The 22500-nt window shown below is 45.4% G+C and overlaps 1 protein-coding gene across 1 annotated transcript in view; it reads left to right on the forward strand.

The window, feature by feature from the left end:
• ryr2a (ryanodine receptor 2a (cardiac)) overlaps window positions 1-22500 on the forward strand; it is a gene marked incomplete at both ends in the record, with an annotated part of 432832 nt that overhangs the window by 233803 nt on the left and 176529 nt on the right. Inside the window, 9 exon segments of the mRNA XM_084331016.1 lie at window positions 584-707; window positions 2217-2257; window positions 2260-2331; window positions 3788-3832; window positions 3835-3845; window positions 4247-4368; window positions 8763-8812; window positions 17494-17554; window positions 20981-21219. Coding sequence (XP_084187142.1) covers window positions 584-707; window positions 2217-2257; window positions 2260-2331; window positions 3788-3832; window positions 3835-3845; window positions 4247-4368; window positions 8763-8812; window positions 17494-17554; window positions 20981-21219 — 765 coding nt within the window.

Raw genomic sequence — 22500 nt, forward strand, 5'->3', positions numbered from 1 at the left:
TTCCTTGAAATGTAGTGGAGTAAAAGTATAAAGTTCCCTCAAATACTGAAAATACTCACATAAAGTACAAGTAGCTTGAAAATGTACTTAAATACTTGAGTAAAAATACTATTGCTTTGCACTCACTACACACATGCTGTGAGTGTTATCTTATAGTCTAGACTAGAACGATGTTATCATTGTGTCACTGCCTCTGCACACACTACATACACACTGTGATTATTGTGAATTGATATTGTAAATGAGTGCTAGTATCTTGGTTTCTGTTGCTTTTTTATGCAATTTTTATTCTACTATTACCATCCATGTTCTTTATTGGTGTCACTGCTGTGAGCTTGAGGACACTATGGACTTCACTCCTATATGCTGCACCGTATGGAGGATGTTTCAATGTGTGTGTGTGTGTGTGTGTGTGTGTGTGTGTGTGTGTGTGTGTGTGTGTGTGTGTGTGTGTGTGTGTGTGTGTGTGTGTGTGTGTGTGTGTGTGTGTGTGTGTGTGTGTGTGTGTGTGTGTGTGTGTGTGTGTGTGTGTGTGTGTGTGTGTGTGTGTGTGTGTGTGTGTGTGTGTGTGTGTGTGTTGTAGGTGGGGGCAGCCATCCATTGCTGGTTCCCTATGACACGCTGACCGCCAAGGAGAAGTCCAGAGACAGAGAGAAAGCACAAGATATCCTCAAGTTCCTCCAGATCAACGGCTACACTGTCTCCAGGTAGAGAGAGAGAGAGAGAGAGAGAGAGAGAGAGAGAGAGAGAGAGAGAGAGAGAGAGAGAGAGAGAGAGAGAGCGAGAGAGAGAGAGAGAGAGAGAGACGGATAGAGAGATAAGATAAGACATCCTCAATGTCCTCCACATCAACAGATTGAGCCTCTCTCCTAGTTACACACAGTCCTCATATCCCTCCTAGTTACACACAGTCCTCATATCTCTCCTAGTTACACACAGTCCTCATATCCCTCCTAGTTACACACAGTCCTCATATCACTCCTAGTTACACACAGTCCTCATATCCCTCCTAGTTACACACAGTCCTCATATCTCTCCTAGTCTCTCCTAGTTACACACAGTCCTCATATCCCTCCTAGTTACACACAGTCCTCATATCCCTCCTAGTTACACACAGTCCTCATATCCCTCCTAGTTACACACAGTCTTCATATCTCTCCTAGTTACACACAGTCCTCATATCCCTCCTAGTTACACACAGTCCGCATATCTCTCCTAGTTACACACAGTCCTCATATCCCTCCTAGTTACACACAGTCCGCATATCTCTCCTAGTTACACACAGTCCTCATATCCCTCCTAGTTACACACAGTCCTCATATCTCTCCTAGTTACACACAGTCCGCATATCTCTCCTAGTTACACACAGTCCTCATATCCCTCCTAGTTACACACAGTCCGCATATCTCTCCTAGTTACACACAGTCCTCATATCCCTCCTAGTTACACACAGTCCTCATATCCCTCCTAGTTACACACAGTCCTCATATCCCTCATAGTTACACACAGTCCGCATATCTCTCCTAGTTACACACAGTCCTCATATCCCTCCTAGTTACACACAGTCCGCATATCTCTCCTAGTTACACACAGTCATCATATCCCTCCTAGTTACACACAGTCCTCATATCCCTCATAGTTACACACAGTCCTCATATCCCTCCTAGTTACACACAGTCCTCATATCCCTCATAGTTACACACAGTCCTCATATCTCTCCTAGTTACACACAGTCCTCATATCTCTCCTAGTTACACACAGTCCTCATATCCCTCATAGTTACACACAGTCCTCATATCTCTCCTAGTTACACACAGTCCTCATATCTCTCCTAGTTACACACATAGTTATACACACATATGCATTTCATCAGAGGTCAGAGTGTGTGTGTGAGTGCGTGTGCATGCCTGTATGTGTGTGCGTGTGCGTGTGTGTGTGTGTGTGTGTGTGTAAACATCAGCTCAATCACAACACTGCACTGCAACAAGTGAAACAACTAGAGATAGACGGATCATAATATGAGTGTGTGTGTGTGTGTGTGTGTGTGTGTGTGTGTGTGTGTGTGTGTGTGTGTGTGTGTGTGTGTGTGTGTGTGCGTGCGTGTGTGTGCGTGTCCTTGTGTGTGTGCGTGTCCTTGTGTGTGCGTGTCCTTGTGTGTGTGTTTGTGTGTGCGCGCGCATGTAGTGTGTGTGTGTGTGTGTGTGTGTGTGTGTCAGGGGGGTGAAGGAGCAGGAGTTGGAGACCCCAGCTATAGAGAAGAGTTTGCCTACACCGTCCTCCAGCAGCTGATCACATACGTGGACCAGGCCCACCAACACATGATGGAGTTTGGTAAGATTTACAATACCATGGAATACTATAATATACTACAACTTTACCATAACATACCATAACATACCACACCATATTGTACCATAACATACCACACCATATTGTACCATAACATACCACACCATACATATAGTACCATATACCATACTAGGGCTGTCACTTTAACAAAAAAAATCAAATTCAAAATCCGTTGCATAATTGTAGACAAGTTCAAATTCGAATTTCAGTGGGGAAAAAAACGAAACCTAAAAAAGTCTAAGCTATTTAAGTTTTGGCTACTGTTTTTTTACCATGGTATGTTTGGTATAATTCTTTTCAGCACAGTCTCACCTATATGACCTGACCGTTTAAAAATTAATAATAATAATATTATAAAAAATATTAGAATTTCTCCCAAGTTCTCCCAAGTTCTCAAGTTCAAGTCTACAGTGGGGGCGGGGTTTGCGGGGTTTGCGGGTCCTCCGCTACGCCACTGACCGTACCGTACAATACCCTACTGTATTAATACAATACCACACCATACCATACCATGCTGTACCATATCATACTATACTATACTATACTATATACTATACTATACTATACTATATACAACCTGGCACTCAACATAAAGAAAACAAGAGAGATCATAGTGGATTTCAGAAGATCAAGGCCTGACCACTCCCCTCTGCTCATCCACAACGAGGTAGTGGAGAGGGTCACTGAGTTCAAGTTCCTGGGTCTCAGTGTGAGTGAGACCTGTCCTGGAGCACCACACCGCCTCAGTGATCGGGAAAGCTCTGCAACGCCTATACTACCTAAGGAAGCTGAAGCAGGCTGACCTGCCATGAAATCTCCTTGTCAACTTTGATCATTGTGCGGTTGAGAGTGTGCTGACCTACGGTGTGTCTGTGTGGTTCTCCAGCTGCACAAAGGCAGAGCAAGAGGCTCTACAGAGGGTGGTGAAGGCGGCAGGCAGGATCGTCGGGACTCTTCTACCAAACATCACCTCCGTCTTCACCTCCCGCTGCCTCCACCGCTCCAAGTGTATTATCAAGGCCAGTCTCACCCACATCACCTCTTTCAGCTCCTTCCCTCAGGAGGAGATACCGGTCCATACATGCGAAGAGTTCAAGACTTATGAACAGCTTTTTCCCCCAAGCAGTCAGACTGCACTTACCTGGACTTGATAACCACTATGTTACCGCTCACTTTATTATTTAAAATATTCTGTTATATGTACAGTGTTATGTGTTTCATGTATGTATATATTGTACTACGGTCTGTGGAGCTCCCCTGAAATTTCGTTGTATACTTGTGGGCAATGACAATTAAAAGTCTATTCTATACTACACTATACTATACCATACTACACTGTAACATATCATACCACACTATACCATGGCGGGTTAGAGAGAGCTTCAACTAAAAGCTTCTCGTTATTGTTGTTGTTGTTGCGTTTCTCTGTGTCCCTCAGATGTAGTAACGAGAGGAGAGACGGTTCCACATGAGCAGCAGATCAAGTCTTTGGGAAGGTATGAACTGACTTCATTCATTATGTTATCCATATTATAATTGATCTGTTGTTTATTTATTATAAAATTAAGGAAAGGTGGAGACAGAATTAGAGAGAGTTGGGGGAGAGAGAGAGATAGAGAGAGAGAGAGAGAGAGAGAGAGATAGAGAGAGAGAGAGAGAGAGAGAGAGAGAGAGAGAGAGAGAGAGAGAGAGAGAGAGAGAGAGAGAGAGAGAGAAAGAGAGAGACGGAGAGGGAAGAGGGCTGGAGATATAGAGAGACAGAGAAGAGAGAGGTGGAGAGAGAGCGTGTGCGTGTGTGTATTTAGGACAGTGATGAAGACTGCTCTGGAATCAGTCTGTGTGTATGTGTGATAGAGAGAGAGATTTATGAAACCTATTACCCCCCCCCCCCTCCCAGGTTGTCCTGCCATTAGTCGATCAGTACTTCAAAAACCACAGATTCTACTTCCTCTCCACTGCCATTCGACCAATCAGCAGCGGAGGCCACGCCTCCAACAAGGAGAAGGAGATGGTGACGAGGTGAGGATCCTGTTTCACCATCACATCCAGAACACACTGAGGAGCTCCAGTCCAGTTTCATCACATTAGTCACCATTTACATTTACTAACTGTGTCCCGTGGCCAGATTACAAGAGACACACGCGACTCGCTTGAGATAGAGAATGAAGTGGTAGAGATTAAATAAGTTGACAGTGTCTAGGATCAATAGAGGCATTTCACAGAATGTTTAGAATGCCTGTCTGTTCTCCATCTTGGAAGAAACAACGGTTGCTATGTGTTGATATATGATACATACTTTTGTATTACTGGATCTTGAAAACAAGTCACAGTTGAAAAGTAATGTCGTGCATGTTCCCATGTTGTACCTGCTCTACCACTGCACAGAACCTAGGAGACAGAGTAGGGGAGACACAGGAGAGAAGGTTCTTTATTGAGACAGTAGGACGGCTGAGAGGGAGACAGAGTAGAAGAGACACAGAATAGAAGGTTCTTTATTGAGACAGTAGGACGGCTGAGAGGGAGACAGAGTAGGGGAGACACAGGAGAGAAGGTTCTTTATTGAGACAGTAGGAAGGCTGAGAGGGAGACAGAGTAGAGGAGACACAGGAGAGAAGGTTCTTTATTGAGACAGTAGGAAGGCTGAGTGGGAGACAGAGTAGGGAGACACAGGAGAGAAGGTTCTTTATTGAGACAGTAGGAATGTTGAGAGGGAGACAGAGTAGGAGAGACACAGGAGAGAAGGTTCTTTATTGAGACAGTAGGAGGCTGGAGAGGGAGACAGAGTAGAAGAGACACAGAAGAGAAGGTTCTTTATTGAGACAGTAGGATGGCTGAGAGGGAGACAGAGTAGAAGAGACACAGAAGAGAAGGTTCTTTATTGAGACAGTAGGAATGTTGAGAGGGAGACAGAGTAGAAGAGACACAGAAGAGAAGGTTCTTTATTGAGACAGTAGGACGGCTGAGAGGGAGACAGAGTAGAAGAGACACAGGAGAGAAGGTTCTTTATTGAGACAGTAGGAAGGCTGAGAGGAAGACAGAGTATAGATGACACAGAAGAGAAGGTTCTTATTGAGACAGTAGGAAGGCTGAGAGGGATACAGAGTAGGGGAGACACAGGAGAGATGGTTCTTTATTGAGACAGTAGGAAGGCTGAGAGGGAGACAGCGTAGAGGAGACACAGGAGAGAAGGATCTTTATTGAGACAGTAGGAAGGCTGAGAGGGAGACAGAGTATAGATGGCACAGGAGAGAAGGTTCTTTATTGAGACAGTAGGAAGGCTGAGAGGGATACAGAGTAGGGGAGACACAGGAGAGAAGGTTCTTTATTGAGACAGTAGGAAGGCTGAGAGGGAGACAGCGTAGAGGATACACAGGAGAGAAGGATCTTTATTGAGACAGTAGGGAGGCTGAGAGGGAGGCAGAGTATGGAAGACACAGGAGAGAAGGTTCTTTATTGAGACAGTAGAAAGGCTGAGAGGGAGACAGTGTAGAGGAGACACAGGAGAGAAGGTTCTTTATTGAGACAGTAGGAAGGCTGAGAGGGAGACAGAGTAGAGGAGACACAGGAGAGAAGGTTCTTTATTGAGACAGTAGGAAGGCTGAGAGGGAGACAGCGTAGAGCAGACACAGGAGAGAAGGTTCTTTATTGAGACAGTAGGAAGGCTGAGAGGGAGACAGAGTAGGGGAGACACAGGAGAGAAGTTCTTATTGAGACAGTAGGAAGGTTGAGAGGGAGACAGAGTAGAGGAGACACAGGAGAGAAGGTTCTTTATTGAGACAGTAGGAAGGCTGAGAGGGAGACAGAGTAGAGGAGACACAGGAGAGAAGGTTCAGTATTGAGACAGGAAGGCTGAGGGGAGACAGAGTAGGGAGACACAGGAGAGAAGGTTCTTTATTGAGACAGTAGGAAGTTGAGAGGGAGACAAAGTAGAGGAGACACAGGAGAGAAGGTTCTTTATTGAGACAGTAGGAAGACTGAGAGGGAGACACAGGAGAGAAGGTGCTTTATTGAGACAGTATAAAGGCTGAGAAGGAGACAGAGTAGAGGAGACACGGGAGAGAAGGTTCTTTATTGAGACAGTAGGAAGGCTGAGAGAGAGACAGAGTAGAGGAGCCACAGGAGAGAATGTTCCCTTACTGAGACAGTAGGAATGCTGAGAGGGAGACAGAGTAGGGGGACACAGGAAAGAAGGTTCCCTACTGAGACAGGAATGCTGAGAGGGCGACACAGACAGAGTAGGGGGGACACAGGAGAGAAGGTTCTTTATTGAGACAGTAGGAAGGCTGAGAGGGAGACAGAGTAGAGGAGACACGGGAGAGAAGGCTCTTTATTGAAACAGTAGGAAGGCTGAGAGGATGACAGAGTAGGGGAGACACAGGAGAGAAGGTTCTTTATTGAAACAGTAGGAAGGCTGAGAGGATGACAGAGTAGGGGAGACACAGGAGAGAAGGTTCTTTATTGAGACAGTAGGAAGGCTGAGAGGGAGACACAGGAGAGAAGGTTCTTTATTGATGTGCGACAGTAGGAAGGCTGAAAGGGAGACACAGGAGAGAATGTTCTTTATTGAGACAGTAGGAAGGCTGAGAGGGAGAAAGAGTAGAGGAGACACCGGAGAGAATGTTCTTTATTGAGACAGTAGGAAGACTGAGAGGGAGACAGAGTAGAGGAGACACAGGAGAGAAGGTTCAGTATTGAGACAGTAGGAAGGCTGAGAGGGGAGAAAGAGTAGAGGAGACACAGGAGAGAACGTTCTTTATTGAGACAGTAGGAAGACTGAGAGGGAGACACAGGGAGAGAAGGTTCTTTATTGAGAGAGTAGAAAGGCTGAGAGGGAGACAGAGTAGAGGAGACACGGGAGAGAAGGTTCTTTATTGAGACAGTAGGAAGGCTGAGAGAGAGACAGAGTAGAGGAGCCACAGGAGAGAATGCTCCCTTACTGAGACAGTAGGAATGCTGAGAGGGAGACAGAGTAGGGGGGACACAGGAGAGAAGGTTCTTTATTGAGATAGTAGGAAGGCTGAGAGGGAGACAGAGTAGGGGAGACACAGGAGAGAAGGTTCTTTATTGAAACAGTAGGAAGGCTGAGAGGATGACAGAGTAGGGGAGACACAGGAGAGAAGGTTCTTTATTGAGACAGTAGGAAGGCTGAGAGGGAGACACAGGAGAGCAGGTTCTTTATTGATTTGAGACAGTAGGAAGGCTGAAAGGGAGACACAGGAGAGAAAGTTCTTTATTGAAACAGTATGAAGGCTGAGAGGATGACAGAGTAGAGGAGACACAGTAGAGACGGTTCTTTATTGAGACAGTAGGAAGGCTTAGACTGAGGATGCCAGAGTAGGGGAGACACAGGAGAGAAGGTTCTGGTGGGATTTACACCAGAATACACAGATGTTGAATATTAGTTATCAGACGTCTTGAGCTCAGTTGTCCAGGGTTAACAGAGGGTTAAAGCTGTGTATTTCATCCAGTCGACGTGTGTATCTGACAGCCCTTTGATGGAGTGAGTGTTTCATGCTACTAACTCAGCAGCTCAGTGGGAGTCTGTGAAGCCATGGCCTCCCACTGGGAGCTTTGAACTCTCAGGTGTTTGGAAGTAAGCACTTGCTTTCTTTCAGTATATATATTTCTCTCTCTCTCTCTCTCTCTTTCTTTCTTTCTTTCTTTCTTTCTTTCTTTCTTTCTTTCTTTCTTTATTTCTTTCTTTCTTTCTTTCTTTCTTTCTTTCTTTCTTTCTTTCTTTCTTTCTTTCTTTCTTTCTTTCTTTCTTTCTTTCTTTCTTTCTTTCTTTCTTTCTCGTCTCTTTCCTATTCTTTCTCTTACAGTGAACGTATGTATCCATGTCTCATGCCTCCTGTTCATTTTTCTCCCTTCTCTTCTCTTCTCTTCTCTTCTCTTCTCTTCTCTTCTCTTCTCTTCTCTTCTCTTCTCTTCTCTTTTCTTCTCTTCTCTTCTCTTCTCTTCTCTTCTCTTCTCTTCTCTTCTCTTCTCTTCTCTTCTCTTCTCTTCTCTTCTCTTCTCTTCTCTTCTCTTCTCTTCTCTTCTCTCCTCTTCTCCTCTCTCTTCTATCTTCTCTCATCTTCTCTCAACTTATCTTATCGTCTATCTCCTCTCTTCTCTCCTCTTCTCTTTTCTCTTCTCTTCTCTTCTCTTCTCTCCTCTTCTCTCTTCTTTATTCTCTTATCTTCTCTCATATTATCTTCTATTCTCTCCTCTCCTCCTCTCCTCTTCTCTCTCCTCTCCTCTTCTCTTCTCTTCTATTATCTCATCTTCTTTTCTCTTCTCTCCTCTTCTCCTCCTCTTCTATTCTCCCATCTCCTCTTCTCTTATCTCTCCTCTCCCCTCTCCTCTTCTATTCTCCCCTCTCCTCTTCTCTTATCTCTCCTCTCTCCTCTCCTCTCTTCTCTTCCCTTCAGTCTGTTCTGCAAACTGGGAGTCCTTGTGAGACACAGGATCTCTTTATTTGGTAAGGACCCAGGACTGCTTCTGTTTCCTCTGATCTGTTTGTGTGATAAATGTTTGCTTGTGGAAAAAAAAACGAGGCACCTGTTATACTTGAGAGCGAAGTGGTTTGTTTGATTACAAGACTTTGATTCGCCACTCCAAAGTCTTTGTCAACTTTGTTGCTTTTGCATTGAGCAGAAAACCTTATTCCTCATTGGTTCACCTTCCTCCATTGAGCTCAGATCCTTGCTCTTCAGTGATTGGCTGCTCGTGTGTCCGCATGTTCAGCTGTCTGGGGAAAGGTCATTAATTTTGGACTAAATTAATTCCCCCCGGCGATTAAGAAGAACATGTTGATAGTCCAGTTCAAACACTTGTGATCATATTCCAAATTGTCCACATGAAGAACAGTTGTCTGGACAACTGGAGTGAGCAAACCATTCTCTTCTCCTCACAAACCCACCTTGTTATCAAGTAGAAATCTCTAGTCTACTGTACAACAGTGGTTCCCAACCTGTGTTCAAGGCCCCCCACAGGGACTCCACAGGAAGGGTGACCAGTGGGGGGTCGAATCCCAGAGAAATAGAGATGAAGAATTCCTATTAGAGAGAAACCAGGACACGATGAGAAGTCATTTTCTTAGATGTTATCAGTAGAACAATAACTAGAAAATGACATTGCAGTAAATCCTTGTTTCCGTGACTCTTATTGGTGTCTGGAAGACAGACCGTACTCTCCTCGGGACCCCTGCGGCGGCTGTGTAGGGGCCACGGACTAATGGACCATGACAGGGGGCCTTGAAGGAAAACTATCTGGGAACCACTATAGAACTAAATGGGTCTCATTTATTTATTAGGACAGCCGAAACCCGTCCAATCTTTCGCCGTCGACTAAAGACGCACTTCTTCAACCATTATCTGAAATAAAATCTAAAAAAAATCTAACCCTAACTAACCTTACCGTCATGCACTTGTCCTAATAAACTAACCTACACTGTAACACGCAACACTTTGATGAACATTGTTACTCAGCTGATAGAGTTGTACCCTTCCTGATGACTTGTCGTACAGAACTTGTAAGTCGCTTTGGATAAAAGCGTCAGCTAAATGACTACTGTAAATGTAAATGTAAATTTATCAAGAATCAGAAAATACACAAACATACAGCACAGTGTGTATAGAGAGTTTAAAAAAATATACACTATCAAACTAATTTCTACTTTAAATGGTATTATAATGAGTCCTTGCAGCCATCAACGTCTGCCGTGTGTTTTTACTGTTTTAAATACATTGCGGCAGAGTATTCTATCAACTTTAAACCTGTTATACTTGTGCTAATGTGTAAATAAATGAGCCCCACTGTTGGTCAAATAGTATTTGTATCTGGTTTCATGTATTAAACACTGTTGATATGTGCTTCATTTGTTTCGACAAACACTTCAGCAACTTTAAAAACGGACACATTAGTTTGAAAATAAGAAATATATTCAAAATGCATTCAGCGAATATTCTGAACCATTTCTACTAGCATAACATAACATGTTCTATAAAATATGTATTGAATATAGAGGGAAAATAGTGTATGTATATATATATATATATGGTGGACTGTCTATAGAATGTGTACTACATATACAGTACAGAGTATACAGTATATAGAGTACACAGTACATACATAGTAAACCATACAACCAAACATATAGACAGTACACAGAAATGGTTTTGGTTCAAGATTATGGTGTAATATACAACTTGGGGTGTAAAAAGTACCCTGAAATTGTACTTAAGTGAAAGTATGGGTACCGTTTAAAAATCGTACTCAAGTAAAAGTCAGAGTAGCTAAAAACACACTTGAGTAAAAGTAAAAAGGTTTCTACTTCTATATGTACTTAAAATCTCTTAGCATGCGCCTAGTGGCTCGGGTGTGCATATTTTGTAATACAATATATATATATCGAATTGAAGGCTTATTTGTTGCCTGTCGATAGCGATAAAATCCGAGAAAAGCCGTTGAGCGGTTCTCGAGTTACATGCCGGTATTTGAGGCTTGTGCAAAGTACACGGTATTGCGCAAAATACCACTCCCGACTCTTGGCGCAGTAGTTCCGTCAATCTAGATCCGATCTCGAAAATGATTGTGGATTTTTGTAGCCAATGAGTGTGGCTTTCCAATGATAACCCATGTGGGAATGCATGAATCTAAAAAACAAAACAAAACGAACAAGCAAAAACAGGAAGAGAAAAACAGCCGAATGAATTGAAGTCTATGAGAAAACTCAGTTTTTCTTTTGTACACAGTTTACCAAAATCACTCCTAATCACGCATTTCTGAATTTGGACATGTACTACATAAGGCTTCAGGCTATGGGTCCGTATGGATTTGTAAGCCATACCACCTTCTGGGGAAATACTACCTCTGGACTACTAACTACTACAGAAATACTTGAGTAACAAGTTTTTCTACAACTCAAGTTCAGACCTATGTTACTCTATTACAGGGGTCAGGAACCTTTTTGACTGGGAGAGCCATAAAAGCCAAATATTTCTAAATATATTTCATTGAGAGCCATATAGTATTTTTAACATATAATAAATTAAATATGTCTTACTTTTAATGCGACTTCTGGTGCTGCATGGTTTTGCTGATGGCCTTGTAATCTGGTTCATACGTGGTGAGATTGAGCTTCATGCAGGCGTTGAGGCTTCCATCAGTTAAACGTGAGCGTAGGTTGGTCTTAATGTTCCTCATATGCGAGAATGACTGCCCACATGCATATGTAGAGCCAAACATGGTCAATACGGCAATACTCACGCTGCATTGTGTGGTATGTCACAGGAAGCTCGTTCCAAGTTTTAAGAATCAGCTGGTCTTCAGGTTGAAGATTTTTAATTTCTGTCCACTTGTGTTCCCTCGCCAGCTCTGCTCGCTATATCTTCAGCTACAGATACTATTAGCTGTATCTTCAAAACTAATTTCTGTTTACTTTAAAATGACACAGTATTATTAAGAAATATCACAAGAGAGCTCCAGTAGCTCACCGCGTACCTCGGACGCTATTTCGGCGTCGGGGACAACCGTGCGCGTCACGGATCTGGGGTACACGAGTTCGACGCCCGGACTCGCCGTATTTTCTCAGTGTCTTTCCCCCGATCTATACCCCATTCAACCTGTTTCTGTCGGTCATACTTGACCAGAAAAAGCGATAAACGCTAAAAGAACCAGCTGACTGGTCAAAGTAAAAAAAAAACAAAAAAAAACACAAGTATAAAAAAAAAAAAAAATTTTTTTTTTTTTTTTTTTTTACTCAAAAATTTCTGGGAGCCATATGCTGTCACCAGAAGAGCCATATATGGCTCGCGAGCCATAGGTTCCCGACCCCTGCTCTATTACGTTAGCACTAAAAGTCAATTTTTTCTTCTGGAATCAGAAACTTCAGAATGTCATCTTTCAAAAGAGACCAGGGCCCTCATTCATCAACGTGGACGTAGAAAATGTTCTATTTCCACACGTAAGCACAGAATTTAGAATGAGTGTACGCACGGAAATATTGGGATTCATCAACCGTGCGTACACAGGTCCTATGCTCCCCCGTGTTGATGAATACCACTTTGTTCTACCGTCAATGCTCGTGCATGATTATCCATATATGGTCATGAAACACCCCCCTTGGGATGTGAAATAATGGACTGACCCGAGCGGAACTCTGAGAAACTCCACGGGAGATTGTTCATTGAGGCGCTGTCGAACCAAGAAGACGCGTGTTATGGGATAAATAAAAGGCTGACTTGTACACGGTGATGTCAGATATCAACGGCTCCCTAAGACCATTGCTGCAATTCTGCCTGGACAGCTCAAAACACTAATAAAGACCGTTCGTTGACCACTGTTTGGCGTTGGTTGTGTGTCATTATAACCGTGCTGTAATATGAATGCCTTTATTAGTTGTGTTCGATTGGCTATTATGATTTTTAGAGGCATCTATTTTGTTGTCGGTATTACCGACAACAAAATAGATGCCTCTAAAAATCATATACTATTAGGTAGCCTATATGAATTACATATAATAGCAGCCATAGCCTACATTATGCAACAGTAACTTGCGCATACCAGTGTATGCGACGGACCAGTGTATACCTTATATCATATCATATTCATATAATAGTTTACTCTATCAGCATACCAGCATGTAATATGTTCTTTGTTAGAACTCAACTCGTTAGACAGGCTGACAGACGTGTACACTTACGGTGATGTCGGATATGATATCTATTAACCATTGCTGCCTGGGCAGCGCAAACACTAATAAAGACCGCGCTGGAATATGACTGCCTTTTCCTGTGTTGTTTGATTAATACCCAGGGATTAAAGTTCTCCTCAATTTTATTCCAAATCGCGATGGATCTTCCGTCAATTTTCTACCTGCTGCATATGATTTCTAGAGGCATACTACAATCTATTTTGATGTCAGTATTGGGTAGCCTATATAAACAATAATACGAGAGCATATACAAGAACAATGAATCTCACTGCATGTATGATGTAGCCTGCCTTTCAATACATGAACTTGAATCCCATCATGTTTGTGTGCGGGACTCACAAGGCTGTTGTCACAATGGGTGGTACCGGTACAGTAATAACAGTCCACACAATATCACGATGGACCATGCCATAGCCTATGTTCTATTAGGACATGATCTGTGACGACAAATGTTCTAGAATGTTTGATTAAGATATCATACTCTGACAGCATGCCTATGATCAACAAAAACGCGAACTTGAATCCCATCATATACATAGTCTGTCACTATCTGGTGTCATTGCAATGCGTTTTTTATTCTTTCTTATACAGTAAAAAGGGGGAAGAACACTATATCGTGGGTGTTCCTATGACTTGTATTCTGCTTACAGCTTCGAAATTCCACTTGTTTCGTTTAACGTAAAGCCTTTTAAATATAATCAAAACGTTCCCGTGTTTCTGCGGTCTGTGCGCAAAATAATAACTATTATGATGAATTGAAAATGGGGGACCCTGATGGAAACAAGACGAAAGTCTTTCTCAGGTCTGCATCCTCTTAACAATTGTATGTATTGAGCTGTACTGTACTGTACCCATTCTGCAATCTGTTAATAAACTTTTCAATCAATCAATCAATCAGTTGAGCTACGCGGAGCGCAGTCAGTCAGTACACCCCGTATATTCCGATAACGGCGATAACGCTATATAAACCATGCTGCATTCATTCTGAGAGAAAGATCTATTATTCCAAATGCTATTTATAGGGTTTTCTTTTGACCATAATTACACTACTGTTGCTATTTTACAATGAACTATAATGAATTATGGGGGTCATACAGAACACGCGCCAGTGTCTTTATTTCCGCGTTGGAACGAATGCATGTACTGAGGAGCGCTTGTGCGTAGTAACGATATTCTACTACTGGGCGTCAGCTAAGTGTGCTCAGAGCTGTGCGTAGACATAAGCACAAAGTCAAGTTCAAGTTGAAATTGATGAATCCCACTCTTTGCTTAGAAATGATCGTACGCACAGGGTAAGCACAAATCTGTGCGTAAGACACGTTGATGAATGAGGGCCCAGGCTTGCATGTGCTATAAGGATAAAGTATGTTGTTTTGGTTTGCAAAAAAAGTATGCAGTCCTCAAAAACTAAAACTAAAATGTTTATAAAATAAAAACAGCTTATTAAGTACTAAAAAGTTAACGTAAACACTTTTTTTTATTCAGGGGCAATGAAATATTCCGTTTCATCCTCTTCATCACTTGTACTATCGTTTGTGGCCATCTTCTGTAGCTTGTCACTCTGACTGTCTATTCTTCTGATAGCAGGTGTTTAATCAAAGATTTGCACAAGTCTTGCACAAGGACCAATCAGCATGGGTATGGGCGGGTTCATTTTACATTGATGGGGATTTGATTGGTAAATTGGAATAAAAAGTATGTTTTTTTTTCTCTGGAATGTAATTGAGTAAAAGTACAAGTATACATACCTAATAATACTCGAGTAAAGTACAAATCCCCCAAAACAGTACTTAAGTATTGTAACGAAGTACAATTACTCAAGTACTTTACACCCCTGTATACAAGTAAACAAGTGTGTGAGACATTGTACAATACAATACATACACATTACAGTAAACAGTACATACAAAAGAAAGTACAGATTGTGTTTATTCCATTCAATTGTACCTGGTTTGAGTCTATACGCGGTCCTCGTATAAAATGATGTCAAATCTCACCCGTTGAATGTTTTACTGCCCTAATAAGGTTTTGTTTGAGAGAATAATGCTCTGTTGTCTCTGAACCAAGTGATGAAAGAGCTGAGTTTTTTTTTTAGACGTGTGGCTGGACGCGTGAACACTTTCGGCAACCAACATGCCCTTCCGCGTTGCTTTGATTGGCCGAGCGCGCGCATGCGCATGAGCCGCGACGCGCTCCTCAGAGGCAGGAATACTAAGCTCCCCCTTAAGCTCCAGAAGAGAGGAGAGAGGCTGAAAACCTGCAGTTCTTGCCTGACTGATGGGAGCCGAATCCCGGATCCGATTTTTCTGATGAATACCCCCAAAACATGGAGGTCCCGAACGCAATTTATACAAATGGAAGTATTGATTGCGCCGTAATGAATCATTAAAAAAATATACCGTTAACTGGAATATGTTGTGCCTTTACACATATGTTGGATTATGTAATTGGTTTGTCATGACAAACCAATAGAAATTCGCGATTTACCCGGTGGCTACAACAACACACAGACACAGTAACTACATGCATCATTGTTTACAATGAACGGTGGGGCTAATCTAAAGGACTGGACACGGACGCGTTAAACTAACCTAAAGTTAGTTGTTCACCAACAATCTACAGACACAAACAAACACATAACAGGACTGTTATATTAAATTAATTGATTGCTGTTTAACGCGTCCGTGTCCAGTCCTTTAGATTAGCCCCACCGTTCATTGTAAACAATGATGCATGTAGTCACTGTGTGTTGTTGTGTCAAAAGTCAACAGAAGGCTCTACTAAAAAGTTGAGTTTTGAGGCCTTTCTTAAAAGCATCCACAGTCTGTGGTGCTCTCAGGTAGTCAGGGAGAGCATTCCACAGACTGGGAGCGGAAGAGCAAAAAGCCCGATCTCCCATAGTGCAGAGATTTGTCCTTGTGCACTGGAGGAGGTTTGCCTGGCCAGAGCAGAGATGTCGGGAGGAGGAGTGAGGGGTGATGAGTTCTTTGAGGTATAGGGGGGCGTTTCCGTAGAGGCATTTGTGGGTGAGCAGGGAGACTTTGAACTCAATCCTGAGTGAGACAGGGAGCCAGTGAAGGGACTTGAAGATGGGAGTGATGTGGTGGTATTTCCGCACTCTCATCAGGATCCTAGCAGCGCTGTTTTTGATACATTGTAGCCTTTGGATGTTCTTGCTAGGGATCCTGATGAGGAGTGCGTTGCAGTAATCCAGCCTGGAGGAAACAAACCTGTGTGTGTGTGTGTGTGTGTGTGTGTGTGTGTGTGTGTGTGTGTGTGTGTGTGTGTGTGTGTGTGTGTGTGTGTGTGTGTGTGTGTGTGTGTGTGTGTGTGTGTGTGTGTGTGTGTGTGTGTGTGTGTGTGTGTGTGTGTGTGTGTGTGTGTGTGTGTGTGTGTGTGTGTGTGTGTGTGTGTGTGTGTGTGTGTGTGTGTGTGTGTGTGTGTGTGTGTGTGTGTGTGTGTGTGTGTGTGTGTGTGTGTGTGTGTGTGTGTGTGTGTGTGTGTGTGTGTGTGTGTGTGTGTGTGTGTGTGTGTGTGTGTGTGTGTGTGTGTGTGTGTGTGTGTGTGTGTGTGTGTGTGTGTGTGTGTGTGTGTGTGTGTGTGTGTGTGTGTGTGTGTGTGTGTGTGTGTGTGCGCTTTCTTTCCCCTATTATTTCATGCACACTTTATTCATTGTTTTTAATTATTATTTTCTTTTAAGTTATTTTGTGCATCACTCTGTTTTGAATTTGATGCAAATTTGCAATGCATGAGGGTCATCCTTTTGTGTTAAATGGCTGCATAAAGCAAGCATTTGTTGACTTGCATGTTGATAAGAGTATTAAAACTTGGAACTTGAAAAATATCTGTTTAAGGTAAAAAAAAAGAAAAAAAAGATTAATTTGCGATTAATCGCGAGTTAACTATGGACAATCATGCGATTAATCGAGTTAAATATTTTAATCGATTGACAGCACTAATATATATATATATTTTTTTTTATCATTCCATTTGGGCTGTGGGGGGTGCTTAATTAATGTCTGAAGGAATCGACTGAAGGCTTCTTCTCCTCTGCGAAAGCATGCAATTGGTCCACTGATACATGTTGATATTTGTCTAGTGTGTTCATTAGACGGGTGACATCCTCTTTCAGTGCCTCTGTGCCCATTTTGTTAGGCAGTTAGCTTCGCTGGTATGCACACCATTAGCGTTAGCCACACTTCTAGGCCTCTTTGCTTTTGGAAAGAATGATACAAATGTTTTAATAAAACATTTAATAAAATACAAAATAAAAAAATAAATATATATATCATAATTTTTTATTTTTTGTGCATTCGACTAAGAGGTTGGCAGTCAAATACGGCTCCTTTCGATCGGTTGGTCGACTATTCGACTAGTCGAGGTAAGCCCTAGTGAATAATAATAACAGCAGGCATGCTGAAGTGTTTTTCTCTTGCGTCCCTCAGGCACTGATGCCACATCTATAGTCAACTGTCTTCACATCCTGGGACAGACACTGGACGCTCGGTAAGAGGGAGGGAGGGAGGGAGGGGGGGGAGGGAGAGGGACAGACACTGGACGCTCGGTAAGAGGGAGGAGGGAGGGGGGGGGGAAGGAGGGAGGGGGACAGACACTGGACGCTCGGTAAGAGAGAGGGAGGGAGGGGGGGAGGGAGGGAGAGGGACAGACACTGGACGCTCGGTAAGAGGGAGGGAGGGAGGGAGGGGGGGAGGGAGGGAAGGGACAGACACTGGACGCTCGGTAAGAGGGAGGGAGGAGGGGGGGGAGGGGAGAGAGGGACAGACACTGGACGCTCGGTAAGAGGGAGGGAGGGAGGGGGGGGGGGGGGGAGGGAGAGGGACAGACACTGGACGCTCGGTAAGAGGGAGGGAGGGAGGGAGGGAGGGAGGAGGGAGAGGGACAGACACTGGACGCTCGGTAAGAGGGAGGGAGGGAGGGGGGGGAGGGAGGGAGGGGGACAGACACTGGACGCTCGGTAAGAGGGAGGGAGGGGGAGGGGAGGGAGGGGACAGACACTGGACGCTCGGTAAGAGAGAGGGAGGGAGGGGGGAGGGAGGGAGGGAGAGGGACAGACACTGGACGCTCGGTAAGAGGGAGGAGGGGAGGGGGGGAGGGAGGGGAGGAGAGGGACAGACACTGGACGCTCGGTAAGAGGGAGGGAGGGAGGGGGGGGGGAGGGGAGAGGGACAGACACTGGACGCTCGGTAAGAGGGAGGGGGGGAGGGGGGAGGGAGGGAGAGGGACAGACACTGGACGCTCGGTAAGAGGAGGGGAGGGAGGGGGGGGAGGGAGGGAGGGGGGAGAGGGACAGACACTGGACACTCGGTAAGAGGGAGGGAGGGAGGGGGGAGGGAGGGAGGGAGGGGGGAGAGGGACAGACACTGGACGCTCGGTAAGAGGGAGGGAGGGAGGGGGGGGAGGGAGGGAGAGGGACAGACACTGGACGCTCGGTAAGAGGGAGGGAGGGAGGGGGGGGAGGGAGGGAGAGGGACAGACACTGGACGCTCGGTAAGAGGGAGGGAGGGGGGGGAGGGAGGGGAGGAGGACAGACACTGGACGCTCGGTAAGAGGGAGGGAGGGAGGGGGGGGGGGAGAGGACAGACACTGGACGCTCGGTAAGATGGAGGGAGGGAGGGGGGGGAGGGAGAGGGACAGACACTGGACGCTCGGTAAGAGGGAGGGAGGGAGGGGGGGGGAGGGAGAGGGACAGACACTGGACGCTCGGTAAGATGGAGGGAGGGAGGGGGGGGGGAGGGGAGAGGGACAGAAACTGGACGCTCGGTAAGATGGAGGGAGGGAGGGGGGGGGGGGGAGGACAGACACTGGAGCTCGGTAAGAGGGAGGGAGGGAGGGGGGGGGGGAGGGACAGACACTGGACGCTCGGTAAGAGGGAGGGAGGGAGGGGGGGGGGAGGGAGAGGGACAGACACTGGACGCTCGGTAAGAGGGAGGGAGGGAGGGGGGGGGGGAGGGACAGACACTGGACGCTCGGTAAGATGGAGGGAGGGAGGGGGGGGGGGGAGGGAGAGGGACAGACACTGGACGCTCGGTAAGAGGGAGGGAGGGAGGGGGGGGGGGAGGGACAGACACTGGACGCTCGGTAAGAGGGAGGGAGGGAGGGGGGGGGAGGGGAGGGACAGACACTGGAGCTCGGTAAGATGGAGGGAGGGGGGGACCGCTCGGTAAGTAGGGAGGGAGGGAGGGGGGGGGGGGGGGGAGACACTGGACGCTCTGGGTAAGAGGGAGGGAGGCTCGGTAAGAGGGAGGGAGGGAGGGGGGGGGGGAGGGACAGACACTGGACGCTCGGTAAGAGGGAGGGAGGGAGGGGGGGGGGGGAGGGACAGACACTGGACGCTCGGTAAGAGGGAGGGAGGGAGGGGGGGGGGGGAGGGAGAGGGACAGACACTGGACGCTCGGTAAGAGGGAGGGAGGGAGGGAGGGAGGGGGGGGGAGGGAGGGAGAGGGACAGACACTGGACGCTCGGTAAGAGGGAGGGAGGGAGGGAGGGGGGGAGGGAGGGAGAGGGACAGACACTGGACGCTCGGTAAGAGGGAGGGAGGGAGGGGGGGGAGGGAGGGAGAGGGACAGACACTGGACGCTCGGTAAGAGGGAGGGAGGGAGGGAGGGAGGGGGGGGGAGGGAGGGGGGGAGAGGGACAGACACTGGACGCTCGGTAAGAGGGAGGGAGGGGGGGGAGAGGGTCAGTGTGTGTTGCTGTGTGTGTATTTAGGACAGTGATGGAGACTGATCTGGAGTCAGTGTGTGTTGCTGTGTGTGTATTTAGGACAGTGATGGAGACTGATCTGGAGTCAGTGTGTGTTGCTGTGTGTGTATTTAGGACAGTGATGGAGACTGCTCTGGAGTCAGTGTGTGTTGCTGTGTGTGTATTTAGGACAGTGATGGAGACTGATCTGGAGTCAGTGTGTGTTGCTGTGTGTGTGTATTTAGGACAGTGATGGAGACTGCTCTGGAGTCCGTGTGTGTTGCTGTGTGTGTATTTAGGACAGTGATGAAGACTGCTCTGGAGTCAGTGTGTGTTGCTGTGTGTGTATTTAGGACAGTGATGGAGACTGATCTGGAGTCAGTGTGTGTTGCTGTGTGTGTATTTAGGACAGTGATGGAGACTGATCTGGAGTCAGTGTGTGTTGCTGTGTGTGTATTTAGGACAGTGATGGAGACTGCTCTGGAGTCAGTGTGTGTTGCTGTGTGTGTATTTAGGACAGTGATGGAGACTGATCTGGAGTCAGTGTGTGTTGCTGTATGTGTACTGTATTTAGGACAGTGATGAAGACTGCTCTGGAGTCAGTGTGTGTTGCTGTGTGTGTATTTAGGACAGTGATGGAGACTGCTCTGGAGTCAGTGTGTGTTGCTGTGTGTGTATTTAGGACAGTGATGGAGACTGATCTGGAGTCAGTGTGTGTTGCTGTATTGTGTATTTAGGACAGTGATGGAGACTGATCTGGAGTCAGTGTGTGTTGCTGTGTGTGTGTATTTAGGACAGTGATGGAGACTGCTCTGGAGTCCGTGTGTGTTGCTGTGTGTGTATTTAGGACAGTGATGAAGACTGCTCTGGAGTCAGTGTGTGTTGCTGTGTGTGTATTTAGGACAGTGATGAAGACTGCTCTGGAGTCCGTGTGTGTTGCTGTGTGTGTATTTAGGACAGTGATGAAGACTGCTCTGGAGTCAGTGTGTGTTGCTGTGTGTGTATTTAGGACAGTGATGGAGACTGATCTGGAGTCAGTGTGTGTTGCTGTGTGTGTATTTAGGACAGTGATGGAGACTGATCTGGAGTCAGTGTGTGTTGCTGTGTGTGTATTTAGGACAGTGATGGAGACTGCTCTGGAGTCAGTGTGTGTTGCTGTGTGTGTATTTAGGACAGTGATGGAGACTGATCTGGAGTCAGTGTGTGTTGCTGTATGTGTACTGTATTTAGGACAGTGATGAAGACTGCTCTGGAGTCAGTGAAGGCAGCGTTGAGGGCGTTCTTCGACAACGCGGCGGAGGACCTGGAGCAGACACAGGAGAACCTGAAGCTGGGCCAGTTCACCCACAGCCGGACTCAACCCCGCGGGGTGACCCAGGTCATCAACTACACCACCTTCGCCCTGCTGCCCATCCTCTCCTCCCTGTTCCAACACATTGGGCAGAACCTGTTCGGAGAGGATCTCATACGTAAGAGCAGAGGACACCATGTAGCTAGGTTTGGTCTACATCGGTAGATTATATAGGTCGTTTTTAGGTAGATTATATAGGTAAATTATTGGTAGATTATAGGTAGATTATATAGGTAGATTATATAGGTAGAATATAGGAAGATTATATAGGTAGATTATAGGTAGATTATATAGGTAGATTATAGGTCGATTATAGGTAGATTATATAGGTAGATTATATAGGTAGAATATAGGTGGATTATATAGGTAGAATATAGGGAGATTATATAGGTAGATTATAGGTCGATAATATAGGTAGATTATATAGCGCTGCTGGCGGGACAACCTCATTACTCCATTTACATTTTTTTTATTTTATTTTTTTATAAATCAACTCCGTAGATCAGGGTCAGGGGTCGGCAATTAGGTTTGGCCACGGGCCAGATTTCCCCCAAGCCATTGCTTGGCGGGCCAGGATCAAAAACAATGGCTAATTTAATATAGTGAAAAAAGACAAACTTTTTCTCTGGTCTGCATCCCCTTAACAATTGTGTGTATTGCGCCGTACTGTATTGTACCCATTCTGCAATCTGTTAAATAAAGTTTTCATTCATTCATTCATTCATTCAGCTGTTGCAGATCACCGCGGCGCGTGATGAACAGATCAGAAGACAGAATGCATGAAAACACGACTCACCATACCTTGTTTGTTGTTAAGTCCTCCAAAATCCCTGCTAATGTTTGAAACATGTCACATATCCACTCGCCGCCCTCCAATTCCAGATTGCCGTTGAATGCAGCTACTTTATATGCCAATTTGAACACAGTTGTCATCATTGCCTCGCTGCTGTTGTTGTTGTCGCCACATAATATGCAGAGAGGACGTCGGCTCGGCACGCAAGAATCACCGACCTGTTGCGATAAACCCGTATTTTAAGTATGGCTCCTGTTTATTAAAAGAAGCGTTATATTTCCCCGTCGCAAAAGATGTTTGTTTTGTTTTTTTAACACATTTTGTTACTCGCTCCATCTCGAACGCGGAAGTGAAAGTGTGTTAGGAAAATATACATGCGACCCGGTGGGACTATTCCATTGGTTCTCCCAGTCCACGTGACCATTTCTAGCATTTCAATTGGCTATAGTGACAGACATGCTTTTGATGACTGCCGGTAGATAGATACAGCTTCACAATAAAAGACACCCTGGCGTCCCGAGTGAATATTTCCTGCGCGTAAAATAAATATCATATTCTCAAAATAATCTGACGGGCCAGAAATTATTGCTGGCGGGCCAATGCCGG

This window comes from Notolepis coatsorum (genome assembly GCF_963971535.1).
Source record: "Notolepis coatsorum genome assembly, chromosome: 15".
In the NCBI taxonomy this organism is placed as follows: domain Eukaryota; kingdom Metazoa; phylum Chordata; class Actinopteri; order Aulopiformes; family Paralepididae; genus Notolepis; species Notolepis coatsorum.